The following is a 20,503-nucleotide window of genomic DNA, read 5'->3' on the forward strand; positions in this document are numbered from 1 at the left end:
TGTTTATTACCAGTACACAGTACACAGTACACTACTGTATAAACATTCATAAATGTACTAAAAATATTATAAATGGTGCAAAGGTGACAGTAAAACAATGTCTAAGTTATGCTTTTCCTTTTTTGATGACATCTTGTACTATAGGGTACACCATACAGTACAGATTTATAGATGAAATATGTAGTCTTAGTCTTGAGGATGTGTAGTTGTGCATCTGACTGGTTGGTTCTACGCATCCTACAGGTGCCTGACACACACCCGACCTTCTGCAGGAAGGAGACCTTATTCCATAGCTCCAACGTCCAGTTCTGACCTTTAGTAGCCTATTGTAGGTGCTTTCAACAGTGGACAGGGGTCAACATGGGCACTCTGACTGATATGCTGCTATACAGCCACATACACAGCAGGACTTGATGCATCATGTGTTATGACCAGGGGTGCAGATAACTAGTACACAAGTAGCCATTCACCTTTAAGAACGATACCTGTAACAATCGATTGTTTGTAAAGGCGCAAATGCGTTCTTATTTTATGTGCATTTGCGCTGCTATGAAAACAAAATATAATGTATTATAATCTTTATATGCTAACTCGACTTCATTTTGCCGTATATGTGTTAAAATCCAAGGTATTTTCTTGTCCTAGCAGCGCAAATGCATATAGAATAAGTACGCATTTGCACTTTTACAAACAATTGATTGTCGCACGTATCGATCTTAAAGGTGAATGGCTACTTGCGTACCAGTTATCTGCACCCCTGGTTATGACACATTACTCCCGTGACCATCATCAAAATCAGCTGGCATTTGTGCCAAGGTGGCCCTTATTTTGGTTTACACTAGATGGGATAGTCTTCACTCACGTCTCATATCGACAAGTCTTGGCCACCCAACACCCTGTTGGCGGTTATTTTTCCCCCCCCCTTGGAGCACGCTCAGTAGGTACTGACCATTGCTGAGCTTGGCTGACACACAAGCCTTGCCATTCTGAAGATGCTTTGAAGCAGTCATCTCACATTAATGATTTGGACATTCAACATGTACTGAATGTTAGCTTACCATCTAATATATCCCAGACCTTGACATTAACCATGTTTACTAGATGTCATATGTAACAGTACTTTCTTTGAAGTGGATTTCAGAAAGTTTCTTATCCATCATTGTTTTGTAATCCACAACTCTGCATTTAATAGTATGTTGATTAATATTTGGACTGTTAGATGCAGGTCATTACAGTGCTTATTCATGATTTCAAGACGTCTTAGGACTTTCACTGGTTTTCCATCTCCTATATGCCTAATTGGGCTGTGTATGTGTTTGCACTTGTAAAAGGCCTACTTGAGTTCTGTGCAGTTGATGTAGCTTTGAATATTTCTTGTCAGGGTGGAAGAACAATGTGCAGGAGGGAGGTGTGTCCTGTACTATCCTGCCCTGCCTACCTCAGTCACACCCCACCTGGAAAGTGCTGCCCTAAATGCTTAGGTAACTCTCAGTCCTGCTGTCTCATTCTCTCATATGCTGAACCTGTGTTTCTGACCTTGTTCATAGTCCTACCAAAGCTTTCTGATCACACAGAGACCTTTTTGTTGCAGGCCAGAGAAAAGTGTTTGATCTTTCATTGGGAAGCTGCTTGTTCCGCAGTGAGGTCTATGAAAATGGCACCTCCTTTAAATATGATAACTGCACCTCCTGTATCTGCAAGGTTAGTCTTGGTTATAATCAGGATGTGCAGATATGAATTTAACTGCTCTTTTCGATTTGAACATTTCACCTTGTATGTTATATTAAACATCAGTGCTATGTGTTCATTTTGAACATACAATAATGCAAGCAAGTAAAAACACTAGCACAGTCTAACACAGAGCCAGTTCTAACATATTGTACACACAGATACAGAGTGCCATTCTCTTTCCTAGGATTCTACGATGGTATGCAGGAAGAGATGCTCTAAGCCTGGAAGCTGCCAGAGAAATTCAGATCACTGTTGTGATGAGTGTCTGTCATACATGAAGGTGGAGGATATCAAGTACTGCCGTGTCAGGAACAAAGTCTACAGGGTGAGAACACCTAGTCTTATCTGGTAGGCTGAACATGAGTGCATGACCACTATCAAATGGCTGATTATACGTATATTAACTCCCACAGTGCCTCAGAGCAAGTTGGTACAAAAAGTAATTTACACCCTGCCAGGAGAGTAGTTGGCAAGTGTTTAAAAAGTAGAATGCAAAGTTAAACTCTTTTTTATCCATGTGATACAATCATAACATGCAGATACTGCGATCCTCCTGGTGTATGATTTATGGAATAACATTTCTGTTTTATGGAAATAAAAAATCACTCATACTTATGAGAATATGCTCATGTTATTGTGCTGGCTGACTATAAAACAAACTAAAATTATGTGTTTCAAGTATTATTAAAACACATACATTGAATGGATAGGTCTGTCATTGTGATCCTGACTGGGTATTTCAGTGTGAAAGCCATAGGGAGAGTTATTTGAATGATAAAGAAATAAGTTTTATTTTTTGGTGGAATTCATAATTAAAAAACTTAATTATAAATAAACACCACACCCAGACAGAATATATAGGGTATTGTTTGTGAAAAATATTTTAATGAAACAAAATAAATCTTGGCTCTAATCTTTTAAAAGTGGAGCTAAGTATGTTATACATGTTACAGAAGGAATATGATGATAAAGCAATGGAGAGATTAATGCTTTATTTATCTTCTTAAGGATGGGGACCGGTGGTCATCAGTGAACTGCACACTATGTGCATGTGTTAAGGGGACCATAGAGTGTAACACGAAACAATGTGTGCCAATCACAAGCTGTCCCTCGGTGAGTGTCCCCTTTGAAGGGCTTATTTTATTCCCCTGGCCATTCCTATGCTCAGGTACTACAATGGTGTGATTATTAAGGCAACATAAAAATAAAAACATAATGCATAATATATAAATAAAATAAGTAAAAATCTAGTGCATATAAAACATCTCAAAAAAAGATGACAAGAGACAAATTATCATTCCGTGATGCATTTTATGGTGGCTTGGAATGATGGTGGCAAATGTGTCAACATATTAAACATACCACAAAGATCCACTCTCCAGAACCGCATACAGGCTTGTTGTCATGTTGACAGTCTGTTTACTGAGTAGGAAAGTGCAATGTGGAATTGCCTTTCTGAAATTAAATATAGCAAGCTCTAAGCTCTATATTCTGCTCTAAATTTCATGTTTAGCAATGTGCATCTAAATGTTTATTGCATCTGTCAGAAAGCTGTAATTCAATAAAGAGTGCACTTTCCTTTGAAACACGCTATTATCAGTCACACTAATAGATGGAAAACACCTACTGTAAGGGCAAAAATACTACTACAAGACACTCTTGGACACACACAGTGATTGGTATGGATTGGTAAACTAGAGCATACATCTCTGGTGTGTGGTGGTTATTATAGTCAGAATATAGTTAATAGTTTTTACAAGCTGTACTACTGGAGGGTTTAATGTCATTACATCACCATGAAGTCTAAGGGTTAATAATAACTTCTGACTCTTTCATTCTTCATTAGTTCAAAAAAACTTCAGAGTTTCCTGCCATGAGAAACTTGCGACTGCCAGACTACATATTGAATGAGTTTAACAACTTAATGTAATTATGCTTTGTGAAAACAAAGAGTTGTGGTGCATGTCTCCTGGGGGCCAATGCATCATTTACCCACTGGCCCATTGCCACCATCCAAGCCTCTGATTTGGACATTTACACGATTTAATGTCAGAGTGGTTGCCTGAATACGGCCCAATTGTGATCTATATTTAGCAAGTGAAAAGTCAGCTCTGTATCTCTCTGAAGACTTGAAAGAATGAAATTTATATATGTGCAGTTGGGGGTGCAGCTTGCCTGGGGGCACTGGCAGGGATGGGGGGGGGCATAGTCCTCTGATGTGCCCTTCCATGGAAAGATTGACACAAGCTCCCGTTTCTGCCAGCTGTCTCTTATTTCAGAGGCAGAGTTTGTCTCTCAGCCTTTAATATTCTGGCACTCTGCCTGTCTTTCACAGAATAAAGTACTCAACAGGACTGGTTGCTGCCCCATTTGTACTGAAAGTGAGTAAGTTATAGATCTTGTTCCTATTCTTTTTACTTCCTGTCACCACCTCCCTGCACCCTCTTTTAAATGGAGTGCACACAGTTACTGTGGCTGATACTGGATTATTTGTGTGTTTGTAGTTTAATTTCTTGGCTAAAGCCGTAACCAAGGAAGATTTCTGCTAGTATAATAGGAGTCCCTTTTGCCAGTTCCAAACGGAAGTGATGGGAATGTTATCACCAAGCAGATCACCATAAGAACATAACTGTCTGACGCTATTTTGGCATTTGGACACTCAACGATGATTTCTATAAAGAAATGGCTTCCCAGTTATTAAATGGTCCTCAATGACATCCCCATTTGTTCTAGAATTTATTTTATCAGTTGATCATCAGGATTGTTTAGTTTGAAATATTTGTCCCCGACAATTATTTTTGCCTTTAAGTAACTTAACAGATTTAATGACTCCATTTGTCTTTGTATAAGATTAAGATTCCTTTTTAACTAGGCTTACAATGTCATTGTTGACATTTTGGATTGTAAAAGTATTGTATCCTTGTGAAAATACTTTGAGGTAATCATACGGTGGCCCCTAGAGACAAAACACACGCAAAAGAAAAAGCAGAAACAAAATGAAAATGTGCTGCAAATTAAAAAAACACACGCAAAAGAAAAAGCAGAAACAAAATGAAAATGCGCAGCAAATTAAAAAAACACACGCAAAAGAAAAAGCAGAAACAAAATGAAAATGCGCAGCAAATTTAAAAAACACACGCAAAAGAAAAAGCAGAAACAAAATGAAAATGCGCAGCAAATTAAAAAAACACACGCAAAAGAAAAAGCAGAAACAAAATGAAAATGCGCAGCAAATTAAAAAAACACACGCAAAAGAAAAAGCAGAAACAAAATGAAAATGCGCAGCAAATTAAAAAAACACACGCAAAAGAAAAAGCAGAAACAAAATGAAAATGCGCAGCAAGTAGACAATCCCAAACCGGAAGTGCTCCACCACGCGAGGGGGCGCGGTGAGCTCATGTGGCCCAGTCGCTACACAGTAGTGATGGGAAGTTCGACTGAATTAACTGATTTGATTCTTTCGAGCTGTCCGTTGTAATGAATCGATTCTAAAATCGATTCTCTGTGATTCACTTTTTTTTCCGTCTTTTTTGCGCCTGACCGAATCATGGGATCGGATAATAAATCAAACGGTCTCTCAAGGTTACGTTATTTGACTGAAAGATGGGGCTGGTGTTCAACAAAAATGTTCAGCTTGACTGTTCACAATAAAAAAAACAATATATAAAAAGCAGAAAGGGTGTCGATGCTGAATAAACACGCGTGTATATATAGTTCTTATTTTCTTTACTTTAGCCAAATTCATGTGCATGAGTATCAAGGACTACATCACAGTTAACAACTGCAATATTACCAATACAATCACACACACATACAATGAGCATGAGTAAACTTGCATACGTTGTTGTGTAAACGTCAAACTTAATAAATATCTTTGGTTTTTGATGAAAGACATATGGTTTTATTATGCAGAAATGCAATAATTTACTGTTGTGATAAATGATTAACACAGGGCTGCCAACTCTCACGCATCTGGCGTGACACTCACGCTTTCGGACTCTCACACTCGTGCAAATCTTACGGCAAATTTATATTACATTATAAACCTAAAATTAGCTGCAGCAAAAGCGTTGGGGTAGTTTGCAAACCCTACAGACCATTTACAAGGGAATAAAACTGTCACAAAGGTGTAAATGCGTGTGCGGACTTGTCTGAAATCGAAAATCTCATGCCAACCGGCTGACCAAAATTAACAGCCCTGTGAACAGCTGCGTTAATTTTATTCCTTTCAACAGCGTAACTGCATTTCCGCAGCAAATACCGCGAGGTCTCTTTGGATCGGTTCGCAAACCATTCGTTTTAGTCACCGACCGAGTGTCCGAAAACCGTAAGTTCGATTTGTTCATTGAACGGACTCTCGGACACTCCGTCGGCGACTCAAACGGATGGTTTGCGAACCGATCCCAAGAGCCATTGCGGCATTCACAACAGTAAATTATTGCATTTCTTCCCATCATGAGCTCACCGCGCCCCCTAGCGTGGTGGAGCACTTCCGGTTTGGGATTGTCTACTTGCTGCGCATTTTCATTTTGTTTCTGCTTTTTCTTTTGCGTGTGTTTTTTTAATTTGCAGCGCGTTTTCATTTTGTTTCTGCTTTTTCTTTTGCGTGTGTTTTTTTAATTTGCAGCGCGTTTTCATTTTGTTTCTGCTTTTTCTTTTGCGTGTGTTTTTTTAATTTGCAGCGCGTTTTCATTTTGTTTCTGCTTTTTCTTTTGCGTGTGTTTTTTTAATTTGCAGCGCGTTTTCATTTTGTTTCTGCTTTTTCTTTTGCGTGTGTTTTTTTAATTTGCTGCGCGTTTTCATTTTGTTTCTGCTTTTTCTTTTGCGTGTGTTTTTTTAATTTGCTGCGCATTTTCAATTTGATTCTGCTTTTTCTTTTGTGTGTGTTTTGTCTCTAGGGGCCACCGTATAATCAAACAGTCAAGAGATTAGTCAAATATTTTGGCTAATTGGAAAAAAAAATCATTCTTTGTGGAATAATACACTGATCAGCATTAACATTAAAACCACTGACAGCTGAAGTGAATAACATTGATTATCTCATTACAATGGTACCTGTCAAGGATGCCATTATATATTCGGCATGTGAACAGTCAGTTCTTGAAATTGATGTTTTGGAAGCAGGAAAAATGGGTAAGCATAAGGACCTGAACAACTTTGATAAGGGCCAATTTGTGATGGTTATACGACTGGGTCAGAACATCTTCAAAGTGGTAGGTCTTCTGGGGTGTTCCCAGTATGCAGTGGTCAGTACCTACCAAAAGAGGTCCAAGTAATGCCAACCGGTGAAGCAGAACAGGGTCATGGGTGTCCAAGGTTTATTGATGCACATAGGGAGCTAAGGCTAGCCCATCTGGTCCAATCCCACAGGAGAGCTACTGTAACACAAATTGCTGAAAAGGTTAATGCTGGCTATGATAGAAAGATGTCAGAACACACAGTGCATCACAGCTTGCTGTTTATGGGGCTGTGTAGCCACATGCTAGCCAGATGCCCATGCTGACCCCTGTCCACTGCCGAAAGTGCTTTCAATGGGCATGTGAGCATCAGAACTGAACCATGGAGGTGGTTTGGTCTGATGTCATGTTTTCTGTTACATCATGTGGACGGCCAGATGTTTGTGCATCATGTGTGTGGAGAAGAGTGCACCAGGATGCACTGTGGGAAGAAGGCAAACCAGCGGAGGCATTCATGTGGATGTTACTTTGACACGTACCACCTACCTAAAGATTATTGCAGACCAAGTACACCCCTTCATGGCAACATTATTCCTGGCTGGCTGTGGCCTCGTTAAGCAGGATAATGTACCTTGCCATGCTTCTAAAATTGTTCAGCAATGGTTTGGGGAACATGAAAAAGATTTCAAGGTGTTGACTTGGCCTCCAAGTTTCCCAGATCTCAATCTGTAGGATGTGCTAGATAAACAAGCCCGATCCATGGAAGCCCTACCTAGCAATTTACAGATCTTAGAATCTGCTGCTAATGTCTTGGTCTTGGATACCACAGGACACCTTCAGAGGTCTTATGGAGTCCGTGCCTCAACAGGTCATAGTTGTTTTGGTGGCATGAGGGGAACCAATGCAATATTAAGCGGGTGGTTTTAACATTATGACTGATCAGTGTACATGGCCTATCATATTTAGCAGTGTTTCAGTTAGCTCTGGATATTAATCCACTTTGTCCTGGTGGTGATGGAGAATGAATGTATGTATCATGTAGGATGACATTCTTTAATTATGTCTCTGAAAATGAGCTACCATATACAATTTGGGAAGAAGGTTTTGGAGAGTATTGAGTTTGTAGGGAAAAATTGTTCAATAATTTCTGTCTACCAATATGTAGGGAGACTAATTGTTATTTTATTATTAATTAATTATTATGCTTGAATGGTTTATTTCTCCAACAAACAGTCTTATGGAAGTTCCAATTAATCAGTTACTGGAAGATTTAGTTCCAGGATATGAATAGAACTTATTAATTACAGTATCACTACGTAACCTGGGTTAGAATGTTCGTTCCGTGAACATAACTCTCACCAGGTATGTAGCAACTCTGTGGCAAAACCACTCAGACTTGGCCATAAGGGGGTACCAGCCTACCCTCGGCTGGATCTTCAAAACAAGGCTCAGATAGTAGTTATTTTTGAGTTTCTAAATCATTAAGCCATAAAACTTGGAATGCTAGCCTTCCTTTGCCTTGTTATCTGAATCATCTTGGGTGTGTGTGTGGGTGTGGATTAGGATTATATTACATTGTGGGGACCAAATGTCCCCCACAATGTAATAAAAACCTGTTATTTTGATGTTGTGGGGACCATTTTTCAGGTCTTCACAAAGATCTGTCAATGCAGTCAAAAAAGACAAAATGGCAAAAGTTTCATAGTTTCTTTGGTTGCTTATGGTTAAGGTTAGGGCTGGGTAGAGGTTAAGGTCGTCAAGTTGGGATTAGGGTTTTTCCCATAGAAATGAATGGAAAGTCCCCACAAAGATATAATTACAAACCTCTGTATGTGTGTGTGTGTGTGTGTGTGTGTGTGATCCTACAAGTATTAGACAAATAAATTGATTTCAGTTTTACTGCTCATTTTAAATATGTATCAGAGGACATTGTTGCATTGAAAAAGCTATGTAGATATTTGTTCTTAAGCCAGAAATTAATAAACTGAATTTGAAAAAGGAAAAACACGGAATCAGTGAGCCATCAAATCTTGACATTTGCTATTGAATACCACGTTGCAAATCTTTTTTGATGAAATTATCCATTTATAGTAATGATTCCTGAGCTGTATGTCTGTGTATGTACTGTGTAATGGCACGTGCATAACTGTATGTTGATGACCTTCATCCTGATCCTCAGAACCTGGCGTGTGCACAGTGTTTGGGGACCCGCACTACAACACGTTCGATGGGCGCACCTTTAACTTCCAGGGTACATGCCAGTACGTGCTGACCCGGGACTGCTCACCAGCAGCCGCCTTCCAGGTGCTGGTGAGGAACGACGCCCGCCGCACACGCTCTTTCTCCTGGACCAAGTCCGTGGAGCTGCAGATGGCGGGTCTCAGTGTAGGTCTACACCAGCACCTCACTGTACGCCTGAATGGCAGCCGTGTTGCCTTACCGTACAGTGCAGCTGGAGTACACATCAACCTGGACAGCTACCTACTTAAGCTCAGCACCAGTGCAGGTGTGCTGGGGTGGCCTTCGCTTTGGGTGTTAGGGGACAATTCTTGTCACAAACCATTTCCTATAGTGCTTTAAGCTAATGTAGTTTGTAAAATCTATGGCTGTTTCTCCCATTATTAAACAAACAGTAAACTTGGTAATATAATCTAGATTTGTTTTGCCTTGTATTAAAGTTTATTTGTTTAAGTGTTTATTTGTTGCTGTTTTATCCTGTACATTGAGGTCAGCTAAATATGGCTGTATCTCTTTCCCTTCCTGGAGCAGGATTGGAGGTAACATGGGATGGGGACAGCTTTGTGGAGGTGGTGGCTGCACCTAGCCTGAAAAACAGCCTCTGCGGTCTCTGTGGAAACTACAACGGGCACAAGCAGGATGATGTCATTGGCGGTGATGGTCACTTCAAGTTTGATGTGGATGAGTTTGCTGAGAGCTGGCGGGTGGAAAGCAATGAGATCTGTAATCAACCTCCACACAAGCCCACCCTCCACTTGTGCCCTGGTTTGGTCAAGGTCAAACTCCGTGCCCATCGTGAATGCCAGAAGCTCAAGTCCTGGGAGTTTGAGAAGTGTCACCCTATGGTAGACTTCCTGCCGTTCTACAGGTATGTGTGAAAGAAGAAATTTTGTGAATCGTTGCTCTGGACAGACTGTGGTAAGTCAGTCCCTTCACATTTAACATACTTTTGACTAAATCATGGTAATGAAGAAAAGTCAGCCCATGGATGGTGCTGTAACTGTAAGGAATAATGACATAACATTCAGATTAAAACAATGATGATAAATCACCCAAGTAAAGTACACCATGAATAAAATAAAAAATAAAAAGTCACCTGATCCAAAAGGGAGTGGGCAGGGGTTAATGAAAGTTTACCCTCCACCACAAGCCAAATTAATGGACTACAGCAGAAACTTGATGTCATCTTCAGCGTCATCTTAAAAAATTTCTATCACTACTCCCAGATGTACCCAGGGTATCTCCTGCCATGTGCCCTAACTAAGGCTAACACTAATGTTGGGTGGGCAGCTATGGAAAGTCGATGAATGGAAGTTTCACAATTAAGCTTCCAGATACACTCCATCCTTGGTCATTCTGAAGCCTGTTTGTTGACAGAAATGCTCTGTATTCTTAGTGCCATCTTATTTTGCTTCTAAGGTCCTGTGTCACAGACATGTGTGAGTGTCCCGTGCACAAGAAATGTTACTGTGAATCCTTCATAGCCTACAGCCGTGCCTGCCAGAGAGAGGGTTCGGCAGTGCTCTGGAAGCCTGAGCAGAACTGCATGGGTAAGGGGCATAAAACAATTGTTTAATTTTATAATTTAAAACAATGATCATAGAAACAATGATCATGTCCTGGAGAAGATAAGGATACTGGATGTCTTATGAGAGGTGTTTCACACTCACAAAATTTCTCTGTCTTGAGTCTATTGGCTAGATGCTATTTTTAAAAGTATTTTACTTCATAGTTCACAGACTTTAAGTAACTGAATGACAAACAGGGAACTGTACTGTTGCAGTAATGAATGTAACCAAATTAAATCTTGCATTTTGTACCTTTTTATATACATAAACATTCCAATTGTACTCATTCCTGCAGCTTCTGAAGATGAATAGCTTGAATACACTGTTTTTCTAACAGCACAATCTATATGCAGAACTAGGCTAGGACTGAAAACTTAAACTTAATAACATTAAATGATTCAGTTTAAACACAATAATGTTTTTGCCTTTTGCTTTTTTCTTCTAATCCCTTCAGCCACCCAATGCAAACACGGTGCTGTTTATGACACTTGCGGTCCTGGCTGTGCCAAGACATGTGATAACTGGAATGAGATTGGGCCCTGCAACAAGCCCTGTGTGGCCGGTTGCCACTGCCCCGCTGACCTGGTGCTCTTCCAAGGCCGCTGCATCAGGCCTATCCTGTGCCCTGGGCAGTGACACTGACTGCCACGGTTTTGCTGTGGATGGGGGGGGTCATGTGGGACAGTGGACTAGGATTTGTCTGCAGTGGGGGAGGTGACATACTGAAAGACCAGGAGACAGGAGGAAGACTGGGCATCTGCTGTTTACCTGCAACTACCTCAGCTAAAGTAACATGGCTGTGCAAACTTACTGTGACATAACTCCTCCCCACCACCATCATATCAGTACCACCAGAATGGCACATTGTCTCCCCGGAACTGTAGTCTATAACAGTACTTCCCTGAATAAAAGATCCACAGATGCCTGCCTCCACAAAGTAAAGGTAATATGCTCTGTGAGCTTAGGTTGTCTGTTGTTGAAATGGTGCTTTAAAAAGCAATAATGATAACATTAGGGAGGTGGAGCCATTATTTCTTAAGAAAATTTTAAAGATAATAAAAGGTTTGGGGAGCAGATGAAGTGAATCATCCAACTTACTGTCCTGAAATATAGCAAATGGTCCACCTAATTAATATATCACAACAAGAAGAATCTAGTCAACATATGCTTATATTGCCATTTTAATTTATGTATCATAAATGTACCATTGTAGCAAATACAAAATCATAAATATTGTGATTTGATATGGGCAAATATATATTTGTCCTGACATTCAGTTCTGGTTTTTAAAAAGCTTTGTAGCAGTAACAAAGATTTTGTAAAATGTACAGAGTAATCTTGTGTTTATTTCCTTGTGGAAGATTTTTTTTTCTTGACAGTTTACAATTTGGCTCTATTCAGTGAAGCCACAGCCATTGGAAGTATTCTGATAATTTAAGGTATTAGTATCCAGTTCTGTTACAAATTAGAAGTATATATAATTAATGAGCATTATATGTAATCGTTTTTCATGTAAATAAAAAGTTATTGACTATACATCACATCATCCCATTCATTGCCTCTCAGGAACTCTAGTAGTGGCAATACAAATGGCTTCATGGGGTCTGAACCTCAAATTTAATTTATTGAAACAATTTCCTGATTTTGAGATGGAATTAAATGCTCATGCCATACTTTCTGTCCTACTACTGCACTTTTTGCACCTCCCATGGCTTTCAGATTTATGCTTTATTCCAATAAATGTTCTTGGCTTGTGAGTTTCTTAATTTCCCCCAGCAGTCTCATCTGATGGATTCGACTTAACAAAATGTATGGAGGAGAAAGGGTCAGCAAAAATAACACCTCCCATCACGCACACAACTCAGCAGCTCCCCAAATTGTATTTTTTATAAAAATAGTTATTTCTGTAAAAAGAACTACCTAATGCAAATTTGTCTTACTATTGTCTTTATCATCTTTTGCTGCCTTCTAAAAATACTCTCTTAATATTGTGATTTGAACCCGACAGCTGTTGTTTCATGGTCATTTGGTTTGTGTTATACAGTGGTACCTCAGAACTCAAATTTAATCCGTTTAGAACTCAGGTTCGAATTCTAAAAAGTTCGAGTTCTGATCGAATTTTCCCCATAAGAAATAATGGAAAACCAATTAATTGATTCCCGGCCCCCAAAAATTACACCTAAATATGTTTTTTTTTAGCATTTAAACACAAAATGAACAGGATAAAACAAGAAGAGCATATACTGTACTAAACACATCGAAGCACATTTATCAAAACAGTAATTTGTAAAGTAAGAATATAAATGTATCCAGACAATGTGTAAAGTTAAAAAAAAAAAAACAAGGTGTCCTGCCCCTATCGTCCGCTCCTTCCATGTGCCACGCCCCCTCATTAACCTGGTGTGGAATCCCCGTGTGATCAGCTGTTTCTGGTTGTTGTCATTAGTCTTCTGTATTTAGTCCGCGTTTCAGTTTGTTTCCCCGGTCTGGTCATTGTGTTGTCTGTCTGCGTTTTGCCTGCCTTACCTGTAATTAAACCCCATATTCCCCGATACCCTGACGTCTGCGCCTTTATATCCGTTTCATCCCGCACGGGATGACAATATTATTATAATTAAATTAGGGCTGTCAAAATTAACGGGTTGTTATGGAAATTTGGAGGTAGGAAGGAACAGATGAGTCCAATGGTTTAGCTTGGTTTCATTTATTGAGATATCTTTCTATGCGAGCTCGGGGAGACTCTCCACAGACAGTTCTGAGAAGTTCTCCAAATAGCAGACGCAGCTGCTTTCATTTTATATTGACAGACAAATGACCCTTCTCTGCAACCACAACCAGAAGACCCATGTCTGCTTTTGCACATTCTATGTGTAACCCAGTTGTTAAGAATGTTTTTTTTTTTTGTATTTCTTCATTATGTTCATGTATTAAATGTTGAACTTTTGAGATAAAGAAAAAAAGGAAAATATTATGTTTGTATATGTGCTGTGTTGATATTTTGTATTATTGTAAAGCGGGCATGTTATAATTTATTCATGTATTCATTTGGGTGAGGTGTGGTCCAATGAACACTGAGGGTCAAGGTTGAGCGAGGCGCGGGAAGAGAGCGGCGGGGAAGAAGGTAGTGTAATGGCGGAGAACTGTGGCTGAAATGCGTAGCTCACGCATTTCATGAAAATAGCAATATCGTCGACCAGACGATGTATTAAGCTTACAGTAAGGAGTCTGGGGAAAGCGAATTTCTACACGAAGTTCGGGAAAGCTAAGAACTAGCCTCCGAGAGTGACTCTTGCCTGACCGTGGGTAGAAGCCCACCAATCCACCGGAAGCTCCTGGATCGAACGCCCAGGGGAGAGACCAAGCGCAGAAGGGTGCACCTGACTGCCAGATCCACTCGGCACGGGACGACACCCAGGGATATTGTGAGTGTGGTTTGCCTTATTTTACATTGCGCTTGTAGCTCACAAGCGTGAAGCAGCCTTTTTCATTTTTGTTTGGCTACAACGTGCCCGAGCTTCACAACAGGCCTGCACCGTACGGGAGTGGTGTTTTTTCTTTACTTGAATCTGCCGGCCATCGTTTATTTTATCTTTGGAACCTTTTGGGTTTTTTTTGGGACTTTTGCGTTTCGGTTTAAAGGGATGAAAAAGTATTATTTGCTCCCGAGTGAAATGTCTTTTATAAACTGTCATAAATGAGTAAATAGTACCATTTACGTTTGATTGTATTACTGTGTTGATTGTGTTCTTTTGTGTAAAGTGATGTATATATTTATGTTTGGGCTTTAAAGAGAATGGATAGGGAACCCTAAATACTAAAGGACTGAGGGAAAAGAACTCAGGGTAGCTCCCGTGTTACTCTTAATGCACAAAGGGGCGCTACATAAATTGGAGGCACCGCTGGGATCTGATTAGGGTCCCTAGCTAAATAGATATTGAGTTACTTTACAACTGGGAAAATAAAGTTTACTGGTGAACATGACGCATGCAGCTGAGTTGGTAGCAAAGCTGAAAGGTTGGTGTCGTGGTGAGGGTCTGTCTGAGGCTCATACGCTTATGGTGATCATCCCTGATGACGCGGACATCAGCGAGATTGAGGATACTCTCCAGACTGTGAAATGTTTGGGTCGCGTTCGTGTCCGAGGTAGGACTTTTGATGTGAAGCACAGTCAGCTGATGGCTTTGTGTGAATGCAAGGAGAACCTCAAGGAGGCGAATGTTCCAAAGGAAGTGCTGCCTATCGGTGGAGGGGAGCCCTGGCCTATTGTAGTAGTAGGTGAAACTCTGCCAGATGATACTGATGATTTTGGCCACAAGCTCATAGGGTTTCTACAGAAAGAGGGGAAGACCTTAGAGGAACTTGGTACTCTCTTCTCTGCTCCTGACCATTCCACTGATCCCACAGAAGCCATACTTCGTGCTGTTAGTGACCTGTTAGAAAAGGCCAGACCTTCCGTTGAGCCTGTTAGCTATCGCCGCGTACGTCTTTTCTCTGGGTTGTTGCCCACCCCAGCAGGTGAGGAGCCATTTGAGGTCTGGATGGAGCAGGCACGACTCATGGTGGAGGAGTGTGATTGCTCTGGAAAGGAGAAGAGACGGAGGCTAATGGAAAGCCTTAAGGGGCCGGCGCTAGAGATAATTAAAGCTGTGAGAGCGAGTAACCCTGATGTCCGTGCAGGTGAATGTTTGGATGCTTTGGAAGATGCATTTGGGTCAGTAGAGACTGGAGACAACCTGTATTTTGCCTTTCGCTTATTGCAGCAGCAATCAGGCGAGAAGCTGTCCGACTTCCTATGTCGCTTAGACCGGTCTTTGGAAAAGGTACAGTAGTTAACCCCATGGAGTGCACCAGGGGCCCCTTGCATGGGGGGGCATTTCTTCCCTCTTTGGAATAATTACCTTATAACTTCAGATATAAAAGTCACAGACACATGCCTGATACCTAAAATCAAAGTTGACCCCTTTACAATTGATTGTAGGAAGTTCAATAACGAAATGAATAACCTGTGTATAATTTATGGACATGCGAATATAACAAAAACAGCTGGAAAAATACAAAATCTGTCTTTGTGTCTTGGATTTTTGTAAATATTTCAAAAACTACATGATGGAATAGGTCCAATTTTAAAAATCTGGTTCCCAAACTTGTTTTCTACATGTGTGCCCAATTTCATATCATTTGATGCAGCCCAACAGGTTTTACGGAGGAAAGAGCAAATGGTGCAACTGGGAGCTTTTCCTATCCAAAACCTAACCTAAACTAATCTAAAACTTGTCCAAAATGGCAATAGTGTAACTAGCAGTGTTTTTTGGGGTAGCAACTTTCTTTCTAAATGCATTACCACTTATAGGTCATGAGTAACAATTTGTCACACATCATCACCACACATTTGTAGGAAAATCTATATTTTATTCACACGACTTGTGCCAAACTTATCCAAAACCTATCCAAACTGGCCACAGTGTAACTAGCAGTGTTTTTTGGGGTAGCGTCTTTCTTTCTAAATGCATTACCACTTATGGGTCATAAGTAACATTTTGTCACACAAAATCACCACACATTTGTAGGAAAATCTATATTTTATTCACACGACTTGTGCCAAACCTATCCAAAACCTATCCAAAATGGCCGCAGTGTAACTAGCAGTGTTTTGGGATAGCGTCTTTCTTTCTAAATGCATTACCACTTATGGGTCATAAGAAACATTTTGTTTCTAACCATAACCCTGCATAACTGTGCCCCGCATAACTTTGCTCAAACAAGGCCGACAAGTGCCCCGCATAACTTTGCCCAAACAAAGCCTCGCGTAACTTTGCCCAAGTGAAAGCCAAAAGCGCTGCATTACTTTGCACACTTCAAAGCTTGACAAAGGCGATGCGGAACTTTTCCCAATGTACCACAATACAAGTGTTACCAAAGCAAATGTTAATTGTAATTTGCTGAATCACGGAATTATAAAAATCTATAGAATAAAAGAGTAAAATGTAAACTGTAAATAAATGTACTTATGTCGAGCGTTCCATCCTCTCCGCGCAAAAAAGAGTCCTCCTCCATCGAATCAATGGATAAAAGCGACACTTTCTTCCCCCGAACCACTCTTCAAAATCATCTTCTGTGCTTTCTCAACAGTGAAAGTCATCCGAGCCATTTTTCTTCAGTCAAAAAAGTTGTTGTCCGAAAATAACTGGGTAAACTCACGGAGACTACGTGCGCAATGCGTAATCGAGACACTCCCACAAATACTGCACCTGCAGAGAATAAGTTGCGCATTCATGTCCCCAGCGCGAAAAACAATGCCCAATCAGCACATCCCATACCATTTTGCAAACCTTAGACACACCTCTATTGGATGAAGCAAATGACACTGTAATTTGATGTTCATGTAAAAAGTTTATTATGGTGAAACATAACCATGGGCAAAGGTTCAGTGCGTAAAAAATAATGTGCTAGCAGGGAAGCAGAGCATATATCTGAAAAAATACTTGACAATGAAGGATTACAGTGATTGATTTATGTACATAAGAGATCAAGCTTTCAAACGAGGGTAACTTTGTCATTTTATTCATTGGTTTTCTTCTAAAACTCCGAAGATAAAAAACATTGCACGAATGTACAGAATGCCGACTGACATTTTTCCGCGATGAGTGAGCAAGCTATTTGAGAGCATTACAGTCATATTTATGGAAAAATGCGTGTTTTGTCTTAATACTGTGACGGTTTATGAAGTATTGGCCGTGAAAGAAATAGTTTGAAGTGCTTAGTTTTCATTTTATTAACACTTATATTTTACTTCCTGACACTCGACCCGTTTAAAGATGGCTACCATAGTCATTTTATTTTTACTTGTTACAAAAAAACCATGGCACAAAAATTGCGCAACTTTCTACAGATATTATCTGAAAGGTTTTTTGTAGTGTAACAAGCCGTTTTTGGTTGATTTGATACATTTGTTTCTATTATTGAACGTCATTTTTTTTTGTTATTGAAAATTTGGACGTATGCGTCCGAACCACTAGGCGGCGACAGTGAAAGAGTTAACTTTGGGGACTCTCCTGTCTCCGAAGAATGGAAAGATCGAATTCGTCAGAAACTGGCTCAAAGACCTCATGTTTTTTCCATGCATGAATGGGATGTTGGGTTGGCAAAACGGGTGGAGCACAGAATCAGACTGTCTGACTCAAGACCCTTCCACCAGCGCTCACGCCAGCTGTCACCTGCAGATATTGAAGATGTGAGGAAACATCTGCAGGAACTCCTGCAGGCTGGTATAATAAAAGAATCTCGTAGCCCCTATGCCTCCCCAATAGTTGTTGTGAGGAAGAAAAATGGGACCATAAGGATGTGTATAGATTACAGACTCCTGAACAGCCGGACCATCCCAGACCACTACACAACACCTTGCATAGATGATGCATTGAATGCCTTGTCAGGTAGCCGTTGGTTCTCTGTTCTTGACCTGAGAAGTGGCTATTACCAGATAGCTATGGATGAGGAAGACAAAGAAAAAACTGCTTTTATTTGTCCGCTAGGCTTCTTTCAATTTGAACGGATGCCACAGGGGATATCAGGAGCTCCAGCCACCTTCCACAGATTAATGGAAAAGGCTGTGGGTGATATGAACTTGCTGGAGGTCCTGGTATATTTAGATGACTTGATTGTCTTTGGTAGGACTCTCAAAGTGATTGACCGCCTTGGAGAAGTAGGGCTGAAAATCTCTGTAGATAAGTGCCAAATTTGTTTGACACAGGTGAAATATTTGGGGCATATAGTATCTGCCAGTGGTGTCTCTCCTGATCCAGCTATGATTGAGGCAGTGACTGGCTTCAGCCAACAAACTTGAAAACTTTACAGTCATTCTTAGGATTCTGTGGTTATTATAGGCGGTTTATAGCAAATTATTCTGCCATCGTTCGTCCACTGACAGAGCTCACCAAAGGCTATGCTCCAGTTCAGAAGGGCAAGAAACATGCCATAGATCCGTCTAAACAGTACATGAGAGAATCTGAACCCTTTGGTGAGAGATGGGATGACTCTTGTGTAGAAGCTTTCCATCAGATCACTTATTGCCTCTCACATGCTAAAGTATTGGCGTTTGCTGATCCCCGAAAGCCATACATTTTGCATGTTGATGCTAGTTTAAAAGGGCTGGGTGCTGTAGTATATGAAGAGCATCCAGAGGGCTTGCGCCCAGTTGCTTTTGCAAGCAGAAAATTGAAGCCATCTCTGAAGAATCATCCAATCCACCAATTGGAGTTCTTGTCTTTGAAGTGGGCTGTCGTTGATAAGTTCCACGAGTATTTGTATGGAGCTAAATTCACAGTACGTACGGATAACAATCCCCTCACCTACGTGCTCACGTCGGCAAAGCTTAATGCTGTCGGGCACAGGTGGTTAGCTGCATTGTCTGTGTATGAGTTTGATGTGCAGTACCGGCCGGGCCGTCACAATATCGATGCTGACCTACTATCTAGAAACATGCCTGAAGAAGACACTACAGAGTGGGTGACTATATCTGAGTCTGGTGTGAAGTCTATCTGCCAACGTGTCTGTGCTCTTGAATCCTCTATTAGCCCACTGAGGTATGTAGACCAGTTAGGAGCTTCACCTGACAGTGTTCCAGACATTTACGCATTTCCGACTCACTTAGAGTTGAAATCCTTAAAACAGATGTCAAAGCAGGATCTTAGAAGATCTCAGAAAGAGGATGCAACGATAAGGCCCGTTATACAGGCAGTTAAATATGGAAAATGGCCTGAGGATGACAATCTAGATCTAGAGCAGTCTCTGATGAAACGGGAAATGGGAAAATTAACTCTGAAAGGTGGTTTATTATACCGTTTGAGCAGGCGATCGTCGGGTGAAGTAGTCCATCAGCTTGTCCTGCCTAGAGAGTTCAGGGATGTAGTGCTGAGGGCAATGCATGATGATTTGGGACACCTGGGGGTGGAAAGAGTCAGTGACCTCATGAGAAGCCGATTCTTTTGGCCAAAGATGGCGGTAGATATAGAAGAATACATTAGAAACTGTGGAGAATGTGTCATTCGAAAGTCCCCTTGTCAGAGAGCTGCCCCGTTGCATCATATTGTGAGCCATGGACCGATGGATCTCGTTTGCATGGATTTTCTTTGCATGGAACCGGATTCGAAGGGCATAGGTAATGTGCTTGTGGTGACAGACCATTTTACGCGGTACGCCCAGGCCTTCCCTACAAAAAACCAGAAAGCTCATGTTGTTGCTAAGACCTTAGTCGAGAAATATTTTGTACATTATGGACTGCCTGCAAGGATCCATTCCAATCAGGGCAGAGACTTCGAAAGCCGTCTGATCAAAGAGCTCCTGAACCTGATGGGTATTAGAAAATCACGGACAACCCCCTATCATCCGCAAGGAGATCCTCAGCCGGAGAGGTTCAACCGAACCTTACTCTCAATGCTTGGCACTCTGGGTCAGGAGAAGAAACGCCACTGGAGTCAGCATGTGGGATACCTGGTTCATGCGTATAACAGCACAAAGTGTGACGCCACTGGATACTCGCCATATTTTTTAATGTTCGGGCGAGAGGCAAGACTCCCAGTAGACCTGTGCTTTGGAACCTCTCCAGATGGCATAGAACATGAGTGTCATTCTCGCTATGTAAGTAAGCTGAAAGACGATTTGTCAGAAGCCTATAAGCTTGCTTCTGAAACTGCAGACAAGAGACACCAGCGAAATAAGAGACACTATGACCGGAAAGTTGGATTTCGGAGGTTGGGGCTAAAAGGGAAGCACAAGCTGGAAAGTCGATGGAAT

General features: G+C 40.9%; 1 protein-coding gene across 3 annotated transcripts in view; it reads left to right on the top strand.

Moving 5' to 3' along the window:
- LOC140586923 (BMP-binding endothelial regulator protein-like) overlaps positions 1-12,534 on the top strand; it is a 53,718-nt gene extending 41,184 nt beyond the window's left edge. For 2 of the 3 annotated variants that reach the window (XM_072708459.1, XM_072708460.1), the window contains exons 8-16: positions 1,382-1,481; positions 1,592-1,701; positions 1,916-2,056; positions 2,740-2,844; positions 4,067-4,112; positions 9,088-9,414; positions 9,678-10,014; positions 10,566-10,696; positions 11,169-12,534. In XM_072708459.1, the coding sequence (XP_072564560.1) occupies positions 1,382-1,481; positions 1,592-1,701; positions 1,916-2,056; positions 2,740-2,844; positions 4,067-4,112; positions 9,088-9,414; positions 9,678-10,014; positions 10,566-10,696; positions 11,169-11,350 (1,479 nt within the window). In that variant the 3' untranslated portion in view covers positions 11,351-12,534. The remainder of the gene's footprint in view (positions 1-1,381; positions 1,482-1,591; positions 1,702-1,915; positions 2,057-2,739; positions 2,845-4,066; positions 4,113-9,087; positions 9,415-9,677; positions 10,015-10,565; positions 10,697-11,168) is intronic. The other variant, XM_072708461.1, reaches the window with a different exon arrangement.
- Positions 12,535-20,503: the final 7,969 nt, after the last annotated feature.

This window comes from Paramormyrops kingsleyae, unplaced genomic scaffold (genome assembly GCF_048594095.1).
Source record: "Paramormyrops kingsleyae isolate MSU_618 unplaced genomic scaffold, PKINGS_0.4 ups94, whole genome shotgun sequence".
NCBI lineage: Eukaryota > Metazoa > Chordata > Actinopteri > Osteoglossiformes > Mormyridae > Paramormyrops > Paramormyrops kingsleyae.